Here is an 18,767-nt window from a genome sequence, read left to right on the forward strand (position 1 = left end):
ATTGGGCGACGGGCTGTCAATCACAGAGCGCTGCGCTGTTACTGACATTCCATTGGCTCTCTGTGGACCATTTCTGCTCGTCTATTGGTTACTGTATATGTCAATCACAAGTATGCTACCTCTCCGGTGGTGATGTCACATGTCGTTACGCCATTTTTGTTGGGGAGCAGTCGTGTCCAGAAAAGGAGGATTAGATTCAGTACAGGTACATCAAACGGTACCTTATATATTTATCTCTTTGAATAGTCTGGCGAACGTGACATTACTATCACACCCACAATGTCGTCAGAAAACCTGGACTCGGACACTCAGGTGGACTACGAGGACGAAAAACAGGTGGGTTTCTGACTGTTGTCTTGATGTTGTTGGCTAACCACCGAGCATGCTAGCTAAAAGGGGCTAACACCAGCTAGCACAAGTGAAGTGTGTATGCTCAGTGGCTCAGCGCTGCACCAAGGCAGGGGAGGGGTCTCCTGGAAAGACATGTAACGTTAGAGATATGGTAAGCTGTTCGGTCTGCTGAAAACTGTTTTATCGTAGCTGTCCAACCGTACAGAGCACCTTGCCAGTGTGTCATTTTGTTTTGTCCCATGCCTTGTGTCATTGGCTGGCGAGTCCTCGGCAGCTCGGGCCTCATTGGTCTGTCCTGGGGGGTCGCAAAATGTGCGATGTAGGTCCGACAGTCTCCAAATAAAAACTTAACTTGGTGGTATCACTCAGTATGCATGCATTGAAAGAACTTCATAAGAACTCTTTCTCCTAACTGGCGCATGGCTTGAGATTCCTGATGATCTTCTTATAGTGACAACAACTGCAATGTGACCGTTCTTCCGCATTTCAGTACGGTGCCACAACAGTGCAGTGATGTGCAAATAGTTTATCAAACATCTGTTGACATGAATATGGGTTAGAATATGCGTCCAATGTGACTCTTTCCCCTCAGCTTCCAAGCCTGCAGCTTGTTTATGCTGCTTAAGTTTGTTGATGTTTGATATTAATAAATCACAATATCTGTGATGTTTGATTGACATCATATAGGAATGCACAGTGCAAACTGGAGCTAGTGTTTACTTAAGAAATAATTTAGCGAAAAATCACATTTAGCAGTTGGTCTGTTGTAATAATTCAGATATCTAAATTGTTAATGTTTTATAGCTTATGTTTTCCGACAATACAAGAAATGTGATGATGGTTTATAAATAATAGCAATTTGATATAATGCCCAGCCCTTACATGCACCAGATTGGCTACACAGCAGGTTGAAAGTTTCAGTCTTTTGTTGACAAACCTGTTGGTTGTTATGCTTAAGCTTGGATGTGTGCAGGCACCTTGAGACATTTAGTTGCAGTGAATGCTAATTGTGTTAAGTGCTGTGTTTGTAAAAACACTGTCAAACTTGAATCACTCACTGCTTAAACCAACATAACTTAATTTGGATTTTCAGTTCTGTATTACACATATTGTAAAGATACCAAATGTTTCACGATGATTTGTGTTATAAATGATGCTTTAGTTATTTACATTTGCAATTTCAACAGTCCTATTGAGTGATCTTTCACCCACTTAAGTGTGACACAGCTTCAGTGAGGCACCAGAACAAACAGATACATTAAAGTGATATGGTCACATAGTGTGTAAGAAATATCTAGTCAAACTTAAGGTACCTAAGAATATTTTTACAGTTGTGCACATAACACTGGTCTAGAGGGTTCACAGAGAATGGGTTGTTAGATTCTGCAGTTTCCCTGCATTGGCGCCAAATATAGTAGCTCATAAATTTCTCGTCATGGACCCAATTGAATCAGCACACTTGGTGCCACACGTCCCCCCCTCCTCTCATGGGGAGTGTGTTCATCGGCTTCTGTCACATTTTATCCCTGCCCCAGCAAGCTTTGCAGGCTGAGTGCCCTATCTTCACTGCATAGTGGAAGCAGCTTTACAATGTTTGCTGCTCGCTTCAGGCATATGTGTAGGGAGTGCGTAAATGTCCTATGAAGTTTGTCCTCTTTAGTCCTACGTGCACTTTACACAAGGAGGTAAGCCACAGTTGAAACAGTGAAGCCAACCAAACCCTGCATGAACAGTTCAATGTAAGCCCAAAAATGACGTCAAAACCCTGTGACATCCCATCGCACATGAGAGATGTCTCATGTATTGCTTCTATTATAAAATCTCTGTGGATAAAAAAAAAAAACATTCGGCCATCAGTGACGCTGTGCTGGTGTTTGGCAGGTGAGCCTCATAAGTGGGCTGATTAATCTGCGACGATCTGAGACAGACAAACACTCTGAGCCATGAAACTTTTTGTCAGTGCAGCTATGCAGCTTCCAGAATTACGGTGTTTCTCCCGTTACTCGACGTCATTAAACCACGCTTATGCAGCGCGATCATGCGCAGTAGACGCTGGTGCCAACAGGAAGTAGCCCTGTAGTAGTATTTTATTGGTCCAAAACTGGCTTCACCGCTCTCCATTCAAACCAGCGGGGTGGCCTTGTCCAGTAATCTACTGTCTATGACTTTACGCCTACTCTTCCTGAGATCGTTAGGAAGTTAGTTAGTTAGTTTTAGCATTAGGGATGAAACGGTATGAAAATTTTATATCACGATTATAGTGACCAAAATTATCACGGTTATCACTATTATCACGGTATTGTAAAAATGTGCCAAAAAATAGCTTTATATTGAAAACTTCAAATACAATTGCCATTTTGTTTGCATAAAAAATAAAATAACAGCTAATACCTTTTGTTAACATATGAAAATCATCTAAGTGTGCATTATCAAGATTTTATATTATATAGGTAATACAATGACCCTGTGGACAATTACATGTAAACAAATAATCTTTAGAAGACAGTGATGGTAACTGCAATGAGCCCAAAAACTGACATAAATACAGAGGAGTCTGTAGCGTTTCTAGATATACTGGTTGGTTGCCTTCAGGGAGACGCTGGACAGAGTTTGTGAGATTATAACAGCGCAGTTAACCGTACCCGGTTATCATGGTAATTAAAATGTGACAGGTAATAATAACCGTCGGGAATTTTACCATGGTTTACCGTTAAACTGTTAATCGTTTCATCCCTATTTAGCATGCAGTCAGAACACATGAGATGATCGCACTGTGTACACAAACAAGGTTTGCCTTGGTGTCCCAAGTTACTGCCCCCAATATCTGCCTATCAAGGACTTGAATGACAGGTATCTGACCAGTTTGGCTAGTGTTAGTCAGTGGAAACAGTCCAAATACTTGCATTGTCTACTCAAATTGCCACCTCAGGCTTCTGTAACCTTGTGCTGGTGTAATGGAAAGTGTTGGTGATGGCGGGGCTGGTGATGTGGATAAGACACATGACACATACTTGTGGTGTGGGAGATCTGCGTTCGATTCCCACTGTGACACATCCACCAATGTGTCCCTGAGCGAGGCACTTGCTAGGCAACCGCTACTTGCTCCAGTGGTGTGCGATCTCATATATAGCAGTTGTAAGTCGCTTTGTCTAAAAGCATCAGCTAAATGAGTAAATATAAATGTTGTCAAGTTATTGTTTCTTGACCTGGTTACCAATAAAGCCACAGAATTAACAGAAAACATGGAATCATTATAATTACTGTAAACGTTATTTATGGAAGCCAAGATGTGGCCACTGGAGGCAGAAAAAAAGGGTTTTATGTCCGCATTAACTGAAAATAACAGATTGTAAGTAACTTGTGATTTAGCAATTAACACCACTCCGCTTATCATGCTTAAAGGGAAGTTTCAGGATTTAATTGTAAGCACAAATTGTGCTCAAAGTTCTCTAATGCAGAGTACTTTATTGCTTTACAGTAATAGTTTAACATTTGCTGAAGAGGACTTGTATGGACTTGTGAGGGTCAGAGTTCATTCTTCAAAGCTTCGACTTTAACAGATGCACAGTGCGGGTACACACAGACTCCTTCCAAACATGATTCCTAAAGGGGGCTTTAGTTGTTTGTTATTAATGTAAGCTTCTAAAAATCATTTAGACCTATTTTTTTAGGTCTCTCTTTGAACCAGTCACTGTCCTCATCTTGAGTTATTTCTTTTCAGGCATTAAACAGTGATATGAGAGACTGTAATAGAAAAACATTTATGCATCAAAGTGTCTTCAGTTCCCACTTGTCATTGCCATAGTTTTAGCCCTATTCACAGTGAAATGACCCTGCTTATCACGGTAGACACACATGAATTTAAGTGTTTTTGTAGTAGCAGCAGCATTTTTGGAATTGTAGAGTGATGATAAATGAATGCTTGTCAAATAAACAGCTGTTCTAGTGTTGCTTAAATTTTGCTGAAGATGTATCAGCTGACACTTTTGGGGGCCCTGTTTTCTGCTGGAGGATTGTTTATCTCAGTTTGTTCTTGTCTCCACAGGACTCCCAGGAGAAGAATGCAAACCCAGTGAAGGCAGAAGAGGCAAAGCTGAAAGCCAAGTACCCCGGCCTGGGCCAGAAGCCCGGCGGCTCAGACTTTCTGATGAAGAGACTACAGAAGGGGGTAGGTGACTATGACCACAACATGGTTGGAGACAAGGGGGGAGGGCTTACCCTCTTCTGGTTTATATTTCCCAGCCTCTGCAGAATAATTTTTATCCCCAGTGAACAAAACAACATTTCTAATAACAAAATGTCTCCCCCCCTCCAGAGTGATCAGTGCTATTTCACCAGTGATGCAACTGATCACAAAACTCACGGTTCGGTTCGATCCATAGTTTTAATCCATAGGGTCCATAGGGTTAATAATTATTTTAGAATGTGCTACTTTGGCTCTGATGTAGCTGCCCGTCTTTGTCTGTAGGTAATCACCACTCTGTAGTCTTGCTTGCTCAATGTCACTATCTGATTGGTATGTTCATGAAAAAACAAGCACCCCCCCCCCCCCCCTGTCTTTTACACAAATCGCAGCCTGCATATTACTGACATCATATTTGGACCAACGTGTAATACAGTAAGACAATCACCATAACACCAAATGGCTTCTATCTGTTGTACTCAGGTCTCTCTTGCAGAATAGATCTTGATCTCAATGAGACTTCCTGATTAAATAAAGGTTGTGTATATATAAATGAGGGAATATCTTGTGGAGGAATGGTGTTTATGCCTCCAATAGAGTTCCACAGACTTGGCAAGGAGCACTGAAGCTGTTCTGGAGGCTTATAGTGGCCTGACTCCATAAAACACTTCATGTTGATTTTTTTCCTTTAATTTGTCATACATTCATAAACATAAGACAAATGAACCCAAATTGAATAATGGTAATGGAAAGAGCTTTTGATGATTATGATGATAAAAACAAATTTTCAGAAGCAATTTAAAAGGGGTTATAAATAAGCCTTTCATGAGGTTGATCTGATTTACACTGTGTTTTGGAAGGGGGCAGAATAGGAAGGGATTGGGTCGGGGTGCCACAGACCTACAAGCCTGGCATAAGAAGCATGCAATGGGCCTGAAGACTGCTGAAGCCTCATATTAGCTTTGCCAAGACTTTGGGATACATTTTTGCATAGAACGAGGACAGTGGATGTTGTCCTCCATCACTTTCATTGGTATTGCTTTAGGAAGGGTCCTCCACAGGGCCAGTATGGACAGGAGGAACAATTTCAGGGACTGGTAACTCTTAATGTATTTACGGGCATGTGAGTGTTGTTTTCTTTGCTTACCTGAAATCAGCTAGAGACATGTCACTAAAGCTGTGAGGACCTCTTATCTCTTTTCTTGTACAGCAAAAGTACTTCGACTCGGGCGACTATAACATGGCCAAAGCGAAGATGAAGAACAAGCAGCTTCCCGTGGCGGGGCCCGACAAGAACCTGGTGACTGGCGACCACATTCCCACGCCGCAAGATCTGCCACAGAGGAAGTCCTCCTTGGTGACCAGCAAGCTAGCAGGCTAGCCTCCACCATCGTAGAAGCACCACCCCCGACCCCGCCCCCGGGGATCCCAGCAAATGTCCGTCGTCCTCCTCACCCATATCCCCAATATGCCCCACCACCTCCCCTCTCTTCCCTTTTCATCCCCAGGCACCACTGGCTTTAATATGTCGGGCAGAGTTGTGTAAGTTAAAACTCCATTTGCTTGTATGTGGGTGGGGCGGGGTGGGAGGGATGGAGGTTTAGGTGGCCCATGAGGTCGCAGCCTTCTCTGCCCTCCCACCACGCACAGCTCTGCCTCCTCTGCGCACTCGGCTCTACCGCCTCTCTTATATCTTGGTTTTCAATGTTCCAAGATGCAGATCACAGTAGGCGTGTGTCATCAGGCAGGGGTTGGATGGGGTGAGTTAATGCACTTTGTAGTCTGTATAGTATGCTTTGTTTGGGGGTTTTTTGCATCCTAAATGACACCAAAATAATGTGTGTAAGGGAATTAGGAACCATGATTGCAGCGTGTTCTTTGATCTTTATGTTCCCTATCTATCCTGGTGGCTGGCTTCAGTGGGAGGAGGAAAATGTATGTGAATAATTGCTTGTACACCAAATCTGCAGCTGCCTAGCTTGAGAGTTCTTTAGCATTCGCTGACACCATATTGGGAAATGGGGGAAATGAATGGAGGCTTCCTTTCATCTCATCCTCCCGTCACTTTTCGTCGAACAAACCCAGAGGTCATCTGCTGCAGCTCAACCAAACAGGGATTTTCCCCCTCTCTGCTCCTGTTGCTTTAATTCTTGACTCCCTTTGCTCCTGTTCTCTCTCTAAATATGCTGCATGATTGTAACATGTAACAAAAAAAGAAATGTAACATGTTTTTTAACGGGAGCGGGGCATCTGCTTAATGGTAGGAAGTATCAAAACAAACACACACAAAGCCCTGAAACATCCACAGTCACACTTCCTTCCCTCCTTTCCTGTTTGCTGTCCTGACAATCCATATACACATGCACCAGTTAGGGGCCCTGGGCAAGAGCCAGCTGAGTATATCCTTGTATTATTTTTAATGGCTGGGAACCCTGCCGATCTCTGAGTTTAGTTTTAGTGTGGTTGCTGTTGAGTTTCATCAAGACTTGTGTTTACTATGAGCCTAAAAGATTTGTGGGTGGATTGAAGGACCATGCATAGAGTGTATGCTTCTGTAAATAATACTCAAACAGTCACGTAGTTTGCGATAAGTCTGGCACTTTGAGGACTGGATCAGCTAACATGCCTGAGAGAAGTGGTTGTGCTAAATCGACTCACTTGGGATTACATCTTGGGATTTCTGGCTTGGAAGTTCTGTGCTTTAGCAACTGAGCCACATTTCACACTGCAGCTATTGGGCTCAGAGACCGTGGGTACCCTTGTCATCTGGTTTTCATAGTGATGTGATGAGGCAAACTAAAGCCCTGTTCTGGCTCGCAATGTTTGGATCTCATGGAGGTATGAAAAGTGATGTAACCACCATCCAGACAATTTACTTTTTAAACACAGATCCAAACAGTTAGCATTTTTGTGTCAGACATGAACAAGTGCATTTTGACACAAGTGCTATATCAGATCACAAAAGTCCCATTAAAAAGACAAAGTAACACAGATATAGCCTTTGTGTTCCACAATAACAAAAATGTGCAGTCAAAATTGTTTTCAGACATGTAGGACAGAGTGAAAGAATTGTTCTTTTTCTAGCTGCTTGTTAAAGCTAAAAAGGGACAATGATTTCTCTTTTTTTTTTGTGAGATTGGTTTCTCAATGTTTTAACACTTTCAGAAAATATTGATCACAGTAAGATGTTGTGGTTCCTCTGACATATTGCCCTCCATGGCAGTTCAATTATGAAACACTATCCTTAGTATAAAAAAAAAAAAAAAAAATGCTACTTTACTATAGTATAGACCTACTACCACTACCTGCGCACCATAGAACATTATTTTTACCACCAAACTGACACACTGCACAGACTGATCTTTGATCTCAGGGGTGTCAGAGGGTAAACAGCAGGCAACCTGACAACCACAGGTGTCAGCCCTGCTCCCAAGATCGTCACCGTGGGCTTAATGTGGGACCCTGCGTGCCTGCTGGATGTGCTCACTCCAACACTTGGCAAAGCAGAGAGAGATTTTATAACGCATGGTGAGGGGGCAGTGTGAGCCCGTGCTCTAATCTCTAGTCCCACCTGTTACTGTGGTTCGACTTCTGAAAGAGGTGAATGGTGCGATCAACAAATCTGCAGACTTTGAATGCGTGCCGTCGACACAGTCAAGAATCTGAACTGGATGCCGGCGCTCGCTGAGAATCAGCCTCCTTGTATAATAATGCTTCAGGGAACCTTCACAAATGCACACTCCACCATATAGGCTAGGTGATAGGGTGCATGCACCATCACATCCTCAACCTCACTTGTTTTTCATTGAGACTTAAAAATGTGTCAAATTTGCCGTGTGCAAAAGAGAACTGACCTGTACGTATGTGCTTGTTATGGTGTTGTATGAATGCTCTGCTTTTCTCTGTTCCAGCCATTGTAAATAGACTTCAACAGGAAGGGATTTTTGTGTTGTTTCCCACCTGCTTTTCACTTTATCTTTTTTTTCTTTTTTTTTTTTTTCTGATTCAATGGTTCCACTCTCCTTTCATTTTAACACTACTTCTGCTTCATCTTAGTGAATTACAGGGGCTATGTGAATCTGTATCATATGAAAATATGTGTAAATGCTGCTGTATCATTCAAAGACAAATCTAAGAGATGATACCCTGTAAAGAACACCTGTCCTCTTGATTCTACCAGTCCGACTCTACTCTCCCCAAGTATCTCTGTTTCAGAGTCATATAGCTCCTGTGTCAAAGTCCATCCAGTTGAGACTGTGGTAAAGCGGAATGTAAATACTACACTACATTTTAATGGAAAAAATACTAAAAGAAAAGGTCTTGAACACTTTGTCACTTTGACATGAATATACAATTTAGCATCACATCATGGGTTTAAAAGCCTACAGTTCCCTGCTTTAAGTAAAGCTTACTAGAAGAAATGGGGAAAAGATACAACATGTTCTATGAAACAACAGTGGACAGGAGTTCTTGAATGCTACTTGATGTTTGGCTTTGCACAGAGAGCAGTTCAACGAGAGGAAATAGCAGGGTATATTTCAAACCCAGCACACAGGGTGTCTCTCGTTCAGCTATGATAAACACGTGCCAGAATGTATAATGAAATGACAGGCTGTGTGCTCTGAAGTACTTTTGTGCTGCTTTTACCTTATCTGTTTTCTTGTTGTTTTGCAAGTATTATTTTTTTTCCTCTTTGTTTTCTTGTGTTCTCTTATTACATAATTAGTATATTTCATCCTGGTCCAAGATAACTGCAGGGAAATCAGAGGCACCCTTGCTTCCAAGAAAAAAAAAAGGGTTTACAAGATAAAGAGAATGACTGGAGAACACAGGAACGATTTTAAGACTTCAGAAAGTACAGGAGTACTTCGAATGTTTCAGTTGTGTGGGAATTGGTAAGAGGATTTTTGTCAGTATTTGAAATAAACTTTTACATTAATAAGATTTCCTTGTTGTCAGTTCTCTGCTGTATTTATTTGCATCATTGGTGTATTTGTTGGCAACTGCATGCTAATTAAAGTATAAAAGGCTGAATCTTGTAGGTAAACATAATGGAGGGCCAGAATGGGAGTACAACCCCCTGACCACTAGGGGGAAGCACATGATTTATTTCTAACATGTGCCCCCACCGCGCTGTCTTTATTAACCTAGGCTCATTTTAAAAAACGTGAACAGATCAATAACCGCAGCATAACACAACTGCACGTACACCACGGCGCTGTATAATTTAGGCTTCATTTATAAAAAGGAAACCTATTAATTTAAACTGTACTTTTCTGATAAATATATTGATTAAACAACGTCAGAAACTGCTTTAATTATTATTATTATCGCGGTTGCTTGCTGTTAGTTATCATAGCATTTGTTATTGCATTATACGAACCACCATAGATTGATGTAATAATGGAAAAATACAAAAAGAACCCACAAATCAATCACAACCTTGGACCCTCCTGCTTTATGAATTATAACGAATCTGAGGCTCTTTTTTTTATTTCTTTAAAAAAAATATAGCTTCAAACAACAACACATTTAAAGACTTCGAAAACAATGTCAGAAAATACGGACGTCCGGAAAGGGGCGGGGGATGACGTGATTGACGTAGCCTTACTTTATAAGAAAGACAGCCAGCTCACTTCCGCTTCATTGCAACCGTGCCATGGATGATGAGTGACTGTTCAGGACAAGGCTAGCTTTTTTTTTTTGTTTCATACAGGCTAGCATCAGTCCTCTTATTAGCCTACTTTTTTGTTAAGTAATCAAGTAAGCGTAATTTTAAAGCCAAAAGTCAAAATGAATATGCTTCACCCGACGAAACGGGCCGCGTTTAACGTTATGAGCTTTATTCTTCCTCAAAATGGAGTCGTGGAGGGACCGATGCACTACGGCTCGGGTGATTCCTCCCCGCAGCTAGCCATGGGCTCTTCTTTAGATTCTCAGAACGGAAACGTTGGGCCCAGCGACACTCCAAAACGGCCTAAGCTTCTGGGAGTGAAGTCTAACGGGTTTGTACCAAAAAGCTTTCAAGACAACAGCGAAGAAATCGAGGACGGCTCGCTGCCATGTACGCCGGAGTTGGACAGTCCAATCGATGTCTCCAGTTGCCCAGCAGGGGATGAAGTCTTGGAGAATGACACGAGGCAACTGATCAGCAGTTTTCTGATAGACTTTACTGGACTTACTAAACTTCCGCGGAAAGAAAACAAAGCACTATCAACAATGAAAAGAGTTGTGGAGGACGTTTTGGAAAAACACAGATACGCATACAATGGTAGGTAACTTAGTGAATAGTATGTGTGGCGTTTACAACTTGCATTGACGCAAAACGTTAGTCGTAAACTTATAAAATACAGCTACAGGCTGTATTACACACAACAGACACCATGTTTGGAAGTGCTGTTTTGACCAGTAGGAGTTGTTTAACTATCACAAAACGTAAAATGGAAAAAATAACGTTATCTATGTTAATGGTGGTCTCATTTCAGTTGAATATCATTTGATAGCCACACAAGCGTTGCCATAAATGTACAAAAAATGTAGATTTGTGACCCAGACCAATTTTTAATGTGTGTGTGTGTGTATGTATTTATTTATTTATTTATTTATTTATTTATTTATTAGGTATGATCAACAAACTGTCATTGGATGACACAGGAGATGATGCCAGTTTTGTAAGCTCAGTAGCCAAGAGCCTCTTTGCAGATGGAACCACCAACTGGGGTCGTATTGCCAGCCTGGTTGCCTTTGGGGCAGCTGTGTCTCAGTACCTGAAGGAGAAAGGCAGGGGCAACTGTGTGGAGCTTGTGGGAAAGGAAATCTCCACATACCTACTGTCTTATCAGCGGGACTGGCTGGTCAAAAACAACTCATGGGTGAGTTATGACTAATGGCTGACTGACAGGATGTAGGAGAAAAGTTTCTGGTTGCATAACTACTTTCATTGTGCAACATGTCTCCCTATTTGTTCAGTGAATATACTTAAATGCTTCACCGTCAGGTTTCCATCTAATGTTTTTGTTTTTTTTCTTTATTTCCAGGATGGCTTTGTTGATTTCTTTCGAGTAGCAGACCCAGAGTCCACAGTGAGGAACACACTCATGGCCTTTGCTGGATTAGCAGGCCTTGGGGCAACAGTGGCCCTGCTGATCAGGTGAATTTGTTGGACACCCAGAGACTTCTTTTTTTAACAACACGTTTGGACTTGAGACTAAGGACATTGACTCTTAACTGCTGATATGATCATCTTTTTCTTGGGCTCCCTTCCACCCTCAATTGCAAAATAAGTGCATTTTTTTATTTTTGCTGTGGACGTAAAGGGACAGACAACAGGCGACTTTCAAACAATTAGGTTTTATTTAATTTACAAAGAATTTTATTTTTCTAATAAATGTAAAATGTCTTACTCAAATTAAAATAGGCAGTCAGTTGACCTGATCTTTGCTTTATTGTGTTTATGCATTCTTCTATCACAATTTCCAAGCGGTAATGGTGTTTTTGTTCACAAGACCTAGGCCAAACCAGGAAGGGAAAGCTACGTTTTTCCATATCATGCAGTCATGAAGCCCATTTCCATAGACTCTATTTATAACCCCTGCCTGGATCCCCTTTTGTATGGACACTTTACATTTGCGGGCAGGAGGTGGCGGATTTGCATGGGTGTAGCTCAACTTCCTGCTTATGAAAATGTTGGATCTGCTCTAAGAGACGAGATCAGCCACATGCAGGACTTTTGGCTGTACAGCAGTGTGGAAACTTTGAGTCTGTTGGAAGGAATGAACAAGGACTGAGTGGGGGGAAATGAGGATTGCATTTGTCATCTGCACCAGGGCTCAAAGTGGCTTGGGAAGAATGCCTGGCATCAGATAGAGAAAGCAGACTATGATTAATAGTACAGATCCAGATGTAAGCTTTGAAATAAAAAAGAAATATAATTCAAATGCTTTGACATTTTCTAATACTGTTTTTCTGTTATGAGGATTTTGCAAAAGCAGAAGACAGTGGTTACATCTACACTCATACAGGCTCTGAGTTGCCTCGCTCTTAACTAACTTTTAACGCCTTCGCACTTGTCAACCTTTTGACATTTATTCACACCACATACCAAAACGGCAATGGCTGCTGTTTCCTAGAAATTTGATGAGGCTGTGGTAGCGCCTTCATCACACTGTGCACTCATCTGCATCCGCAGTTCTGCATGTTGCTGTGGAGGCATGTTGAAGAGCTGGTGCACAACAGCTGAATGCACCAGCTAGATTGTGAAACTGGGGTAAACAGTTCACAACATCCTCAGAATTTCATAATACTGACTACTTCCTGGGTTGGAAGGTCTTTTAGCTACTTAGAAACTGGTGACTTAACTGTGTATCTGGACTACAGCTTCACTTTGTTCTGCTCTACTGTTGCTTCTAACATTAACCCAGAAATACACAAATTTATAGATATAGTCATTTAAAACCTTAAATCATAGTGGAGACCATATCAAGTCTCAAGCAGGGGAATCCTTGGTGGTGATGTGTGGCTGCACCCATGTTTGTTCAGATCCTCCCGTTGTCTCGGGTTACAGCACAAACACAACACTCATCAAGGTCTTAGGAGGAAATGGAGTAGAGCCTCTCCATGGTGATGATCCACAGCAGACCTCCCCATGTCCTCTCCTGTGGCTGATGATAGTCACCACCCTGGTTTCCCCTGTACAGTTCATTGTGAAGAACAGGCTGCTACACAATAGGGAATTGAGGCTGAGGCAATTTTATAGAGCAGTTTGCACCATACACAAGTGGATTGGTGGTGCAGAAAACAGACGGCACTGCAGTGCTTGGGGCTAAATATGCAAAGCGCACAAAGTTTTTGAACATTAATGTTGGTAACTAGCTTATTGGAGCAATACAACATGAATATTTTTTTCTTCTCTTCTACCTCAGGTATTAAAGCCTTAATGCTGTTATTAAATATGTTAGATCCATCTGTATGGAGATGTTTGTTTATCAATAACCGATTGGGCCTATCATGGTTCAGTGTGTCAAGATATGCAAATAACAGACAGGTGTGATCATTTTTACTGCATATACAGAATCCATAAATGTATCAAAGTAAACTAAGGAGATTTTGGTAATCAAACATGACTTATGGATGCACATTAGTGGAATTAAAGTAATCGCAAGACTAAATATTGGCATTCTTTATGAAATAAAAAAAAAAAAAAATCTAAATTGCCAGGAATTTGTATACCACTTAACTATCTTAAAATATATGGCTAAGTAATGTACGTCAAACTGAAAATGAAACTTGCAGTTGACTATGTCAACAGAACTATTAACACATTAACTTTTTAGACATTCTCATTGTGGTTAAGCCCACTGTGGTTAGATGGTCTGTTATCTTTCACGGCAAAAGAAACAATTTGATGAGGAAGCTGTCAGAAGCATTCTTTCAGGAAAACGACTGAACTCTCTAGAATGTGAGTTGTTTATTGCAGCCTTCACACTTTCCAGCTGCAGCAGCTTGTCAAATGTTACAGTGCAGCGCAGCTGTAAACTGGAGAACTTACAGAAACCCTTAAGCAGGTGAACACATTCCTATAGTGGGATAGTTTAGGGAGTGGTTTTAAAACTATTGTCTGCCCACATAATTAACATTCAGATAGTGTGCTGAGTATTGATTATATTCAGCTTGAGTCACTTCCCACGAACTGCTGAAACCAAATGTAACCCAGGACTAGACCTATGTTTAGCTTTGCTCAGATAACATATTTTTCTATGCATTAAGCATTCATAAACTTGGATTCCTTTACACTGTAAAGAAAATAAGTGGTTCTCAGCAGACTTTTTGGGCATGTGGGCTGCTTTCTGTTACCTCCAACGAGGAAGTCTGTCTTGACACATATTAGAGAAATTATAAAACGTTACAAAATAGTTGAGATTTCTTTCTTGCTCAAAGTTTTCTTCATAGAGAAGCTTCCCACATTAACCAGCCTGCTGTAGTTTTACTTGCAGTTTGGTAACTTGAGCTTTGAGCAACGGCCTTTTCAGACAGAGTATTGGCTGTAAGCCTCTCCACTTCCCCGTAGCAACAGCCCGCCCCTTGATTTAAAAAAAGCAACAGTTTCTGGGAAGTCAGCTGACGCACAAGTTTCTTAACAGGAGAACTCAGCTGCAGTGTTACACATTAGAAGCAGTCAATTCTCAGAATTTTGACTCTGAGGTACAAAGATAGGCCCAAGTCTTTGTAGTTTGAAGTAACGCTGTGTAAAAGAGAAAAGGAATCTGTTCATTTAAAAAGGACAAGAAGTACTGAAACAGCACAAAAGTTTCTAGAGCTACTTCACTGGAAAAAAAATTAGAGACTTCCAGTTCTTTGAGCTTCAGAAAGTCTTTAATTAAATTCTGGCCTGCAGGCATTGCTCTGCTCTTTGAATATACAGAACTTGTTTATATGCATGTGCATCAACTCAAAAAGCAAAACACATGTCTAAATGTGTTACAGGACATTTCTGTAAATAAGCATGTACATCCTCGCCAGACGTTGCCAGACCAATTCGCAAATGCGAGGGCCAGTTGGTAAATTAAGCTTTTACCAAATCCTGTCAGAAGCACAGCATAACCATCTTTCTTGTCAGTTAAAGCTTTGAGCACAGTTGTTTGTTGTTCTTTTAGTGAAAATATACCGTGTAGTTTGTTTAATACTGACAGGATAGCAGATTCTGTAGAACCTTCCACATCAGAGGCAGGCAATTTGATTATTTCCACTGTGCTTCTGTCAGTCGTGGCATCAAACCCACCAGTCTGCCAGAGCACATTCAACTGGTTCCTAGACTATGTAAATCCTGTTTATAGTCTCCCTGTTTGTTCACTGTTGTGGTGCTTCTGCACTACACTTCCCAGAGATCACTTGTCAATTGGAGTAACCCATACTTTTGTCCTTAAGTTCAAGGAGGTGGCAATCTTTTCTGCACATCCTTGGCTCCTTAATTAATCATTTCATTCCAAAATTTGAAAACCACCACTTCTTATGTGCCAGAAACCTTTTCCCTGGAAACACCTGTCAGGGTCCATAATACTTTATGCAAATATTAGAAATTTGCATTCGCTCTCTGGTTTAAAAAAAAGAAAAAAAAATACCTGCAAACACTTTCTTCCTTGTTATGTCTTCAATACACAAGCCTTCCATTCATTCCTACAGTTATCTTTAAATGGATATCAACCAATCCACTGAATGAACTACTTTGTATATAAAGCAGACAAGTTCTGCCAGTGGTCCTGGTAATGTCCATTAACCCAAAACCAAAGCAGCTTTTGTATTGGTAAGCTCAGTCTGTACTGACCCATTAGGAGATCAAATTGATCATCCCTGCATTATTTGCAACTTAAGTTTCTCTTTGGATGAAAATATGTAACCAATTCGATTGCTCTGAAACAAAATCATGCTTGTCGAAAGTTGTTGTTTACACAAGTCTGTAAATGTTACTATATTGAGACCTTTACAGCTCTTAATGTGATAAGTTAGAGAGAAACTTTATATTTTCGCATAAAGAAATTACTTATCTAAGAAGTGATGGAAAAGAAAAAATAAAGTAAGCAGGCTGCTGTTTTCATCATTTCATTTGGGCTTTGGCCATTTTATACACCGATGTCTAACTAATAATACTAATAACACTAACCGTTAGTTTCAATCCTAACTAAAAATAAACGTTTGCCCGAATGTTTTGACAGTGTCCTCCTTTTTGCAGTGTCGCACTCACCTTAGTCTTTGCGCACAAAAACATATTAAGGAAAATGCTTATTGTCCTGGTTTGTTGCAGAATTTGTGTGTTCTCTGTGTACAATACATCGCTGGATATTGTTGAACAGTATTGAGTTATGGGAGTAGAAAAATAGCTTTACACAGAAGTTTTAAAATAGAGATCATTTAGGGCTCTTGAGCATCAGCACCTCAGTCTAAACTCTGAACATTAAGCTCTTTGTGGTGGGTGGATACTTATGACAGATCAAACTGAATCCACTGGGTGATGTCATGTTCCCTTCTGGGTGAGTCATCCTGTCGTTTGGAACTTTATTCTTTGACTACTGACCACAGTGCATTATTAAAAGACAACTCATCCATGTTGGCTGTTGTGATCTGCCCACTTCATTTCAAACTGCAGCCCTGCAGTCCCTGACCTCCATAAAATCTTCACTTTGTTCAGTGTTTGTGTTTAAATTGTGATCATGACTTCTGAGAAATACTAACCTTTAAACTTTACAATTATAATACTTCATGTAAAATTTAGATTTTTATAGTTAATCCTCCTTTTTTTTTTTTTTTTTCTTTGCACAATGTTTTCACTAGCGCACTATTTGCCAACTAAACTTTCACTAAAATCTAAGTGGATGTGCACATAAAAGTGCCCACTGTGATGTCATAAACAGGTTGGATCTATCAGGGTCCAGTATGGAATATTACAGGAAAACGTAATTGCTGTCAAACTTCACTGTGCAACTGTTGCGGGATTCAATCCAGTGCTAGGAGCATTCTCCCATTCACAGATAGTGTGTGTGGATTATTGTTACGTATTTCTGTAATAAACAGTATGTGATGTACCTGCACAGTCATTCCCAACCTAATGGAACTCGTACCACACAAGAAACTTCAGCTGTATCCAGCGTTTTGTCTGGAAAGATTGTTGAGTAGCTCAACAAATTTAAACTATGATTTGATTAAATAAATAAAAAAAAAAATATATATATATATATATAAATCATATTTGTGTTTAGGATGAAAATAACCTTCAAAATAGGATTACAGATTGGTGTCATCATGATCTTTGGTATATGTGCCACAGTAGTGAATGAGCTACCAGCTACGACTACAATAGAAAATCTGCACCACCCTGAGTCTGTTGTAATAACTAAAGCTTCTTGTTGCCATTGAGAGGGCATGAATACTAGTTAGTAAGTGAGCCAAGGGGTCGAAATAGTTTGCTTAAAGTAAATTACAAATGTTTAACAGCTTAAATTATTTAGAAACATTTGAAATAATTAGCTAAAAGTAACAGATAAATGGTCCGGCTTCTGCCACTTCAAGTGACAGCAATACCAAAGCTAACTTGACCAAAGTTAGCAAAATTAGCTGAAATGAACGCATTTGGAACATGATGGGTGGGGTACTTGAGTTCATCTGATAGACATTCCTCTGACAAGGAAGGGCAGGAATCACTATGGTAGCGAACTATGATGCTAGTTTCCAAAACTTAATGGAAAAGCCATGTACTTGTGTGCATGTATTTCATGAATATGTATGAATATGTTGCAGTATACTTTTCGGTCAAATCACTGGTTGCTGTGAGACGGCAGCTACGTGTCATTTCTGCAGAAGTTGTTGTAATCGTCTGCTGTTTCTCAGTACACAGTGTACTCTAAAGCAGGTCATCCCCCCTGCATTAGGTCATTGGAGGCTTTCCATGTTTTGTTGAACAGAGGAAAGAACAGTTCTGTAACAAGGCTACCATTCTGTCTGGAAGGGTGGTGTTCCCAGCAATGTTCCCAGCTTGTTATAGGAAGTAGAAGGAAATTTGGTCTAAGAATAAATGCTGCGCCCCAGCAGTGTATACAAGGCACTCCTAAACTGGCACACAGTCAACTACAGTCTACCCAATTGAGACTTAACATGCCTGTGTTTTTCTGTAGTTTTCCTTATTTTTATTATTCCAGTCTGCAGATGAGAATCATAGTGAAGGAGCAAATAAAAACAAACTAGGAGCAAAAAATGGCATTTTTTAACTTTTTATTTATTTATTCCTCTTTTCTTTCTTTTGCATAGACTCAAAAGTAAAACAGAAACAAGGAATATGGTACAAATTATCCATATTGATTCCTATTCATATCAAGAAAAAGGAAGAGAAAGAACATGACAGATATACAGTACAAGTTTTATTTCTGCATTTTTAATCTAGACTCTAGAAAATCTACCAGAAGATTTCAGGCTTTGATCCAGTTTAAAAGCAATTGATCAGCAGATGGCTGTTAAATGTGACTGAATGCTCCAGAAAAAAGTGAACCTCGAGTTGGTATTCATTTTGTGATATAGTTTCTCAACTCGGTGTGTTAATATGCATTTACTTAACCGGCGTATTTGTTGGGTTTATGTAACCTGATTTCTTAAATATGATGTTAAAAAGAGACCTGGTTAAAATGATGTGGGTAAAGATCAGATCAACCTGTTAGGGGGGCCTAGTGCAAAGAGTTGCTGTTTAGTCCCT

At 40.4% G+C, this 18,767-nt stretch overlaps 2 protein-coding genes across 2 annotated transcripts; both read left to right on the plus strand.

Moving 5' to 3' along the window:
- Positions 1 to 135: 135 nt before the first annotated feature.
- On the plus strand, positions 136 to 9,478 carry ensab (endosulfine alpha b). The gene is made up of 3 exons (XM_046044632.1): positions 136 to 336; positions 4,397 to 4,519; positions 5,745 to 9,478. The coding sequence occupies exons 1-3, from the start codon at positions 280 to 282 to the stop codon at positions 5,913 to 5,915; spliced, it is 351 nt and encodes a 116-aa protein (XP_045900588.1). The 5' UTR covers positions 136 to 279; the 3' UTR covers positions 5,916 to 9,478.
- A 717-nt stretch (positions 9,479 to 10,195) lies between these two features.
- mcl1b (MCL1 apoptosis regulator, BCL2 family member b) lies at positions 10,196 to 12,471 on the plus strand. The gene is made up of 3 exons (XM_046045152.1): positions 10,196 to 10,805; positions 11,156 to 11,406; positions 11,572 to 12,471. Exons 1-3 carry the CDS (start codon positions 10,328 to 10,330, stop codon positions 11,686 to 11,688), a joined length of 846 nt encoding a protein of 281 aa, XP_045901108.1. The 5' UTR covers positions 10,196 to 10,327; the 3' UTR covers positions 11,689 to 12,471.
- The last annotated feature ends 6,296 nt before the right edge of the window (positions 12,472 to 18,767 follow it).

This window comes from Micropterus dolomieu, linkage group LG03, assembly GCF_021292245.1.
Source record: "Micropterus dolomieu isolate WLL.071019.BEF.003 ecotype Adirondacks linkage group LG03, ASM2129224v1, whole genome shotgun sequence".
In the NCBI taxonomy this organism is placed as follows: Eukaryota; Metazoa; Chordata; class Actinopteri; order Centrarchiformes; family Centrarchidae; genus Micropterus; species Micropterus dolomieu.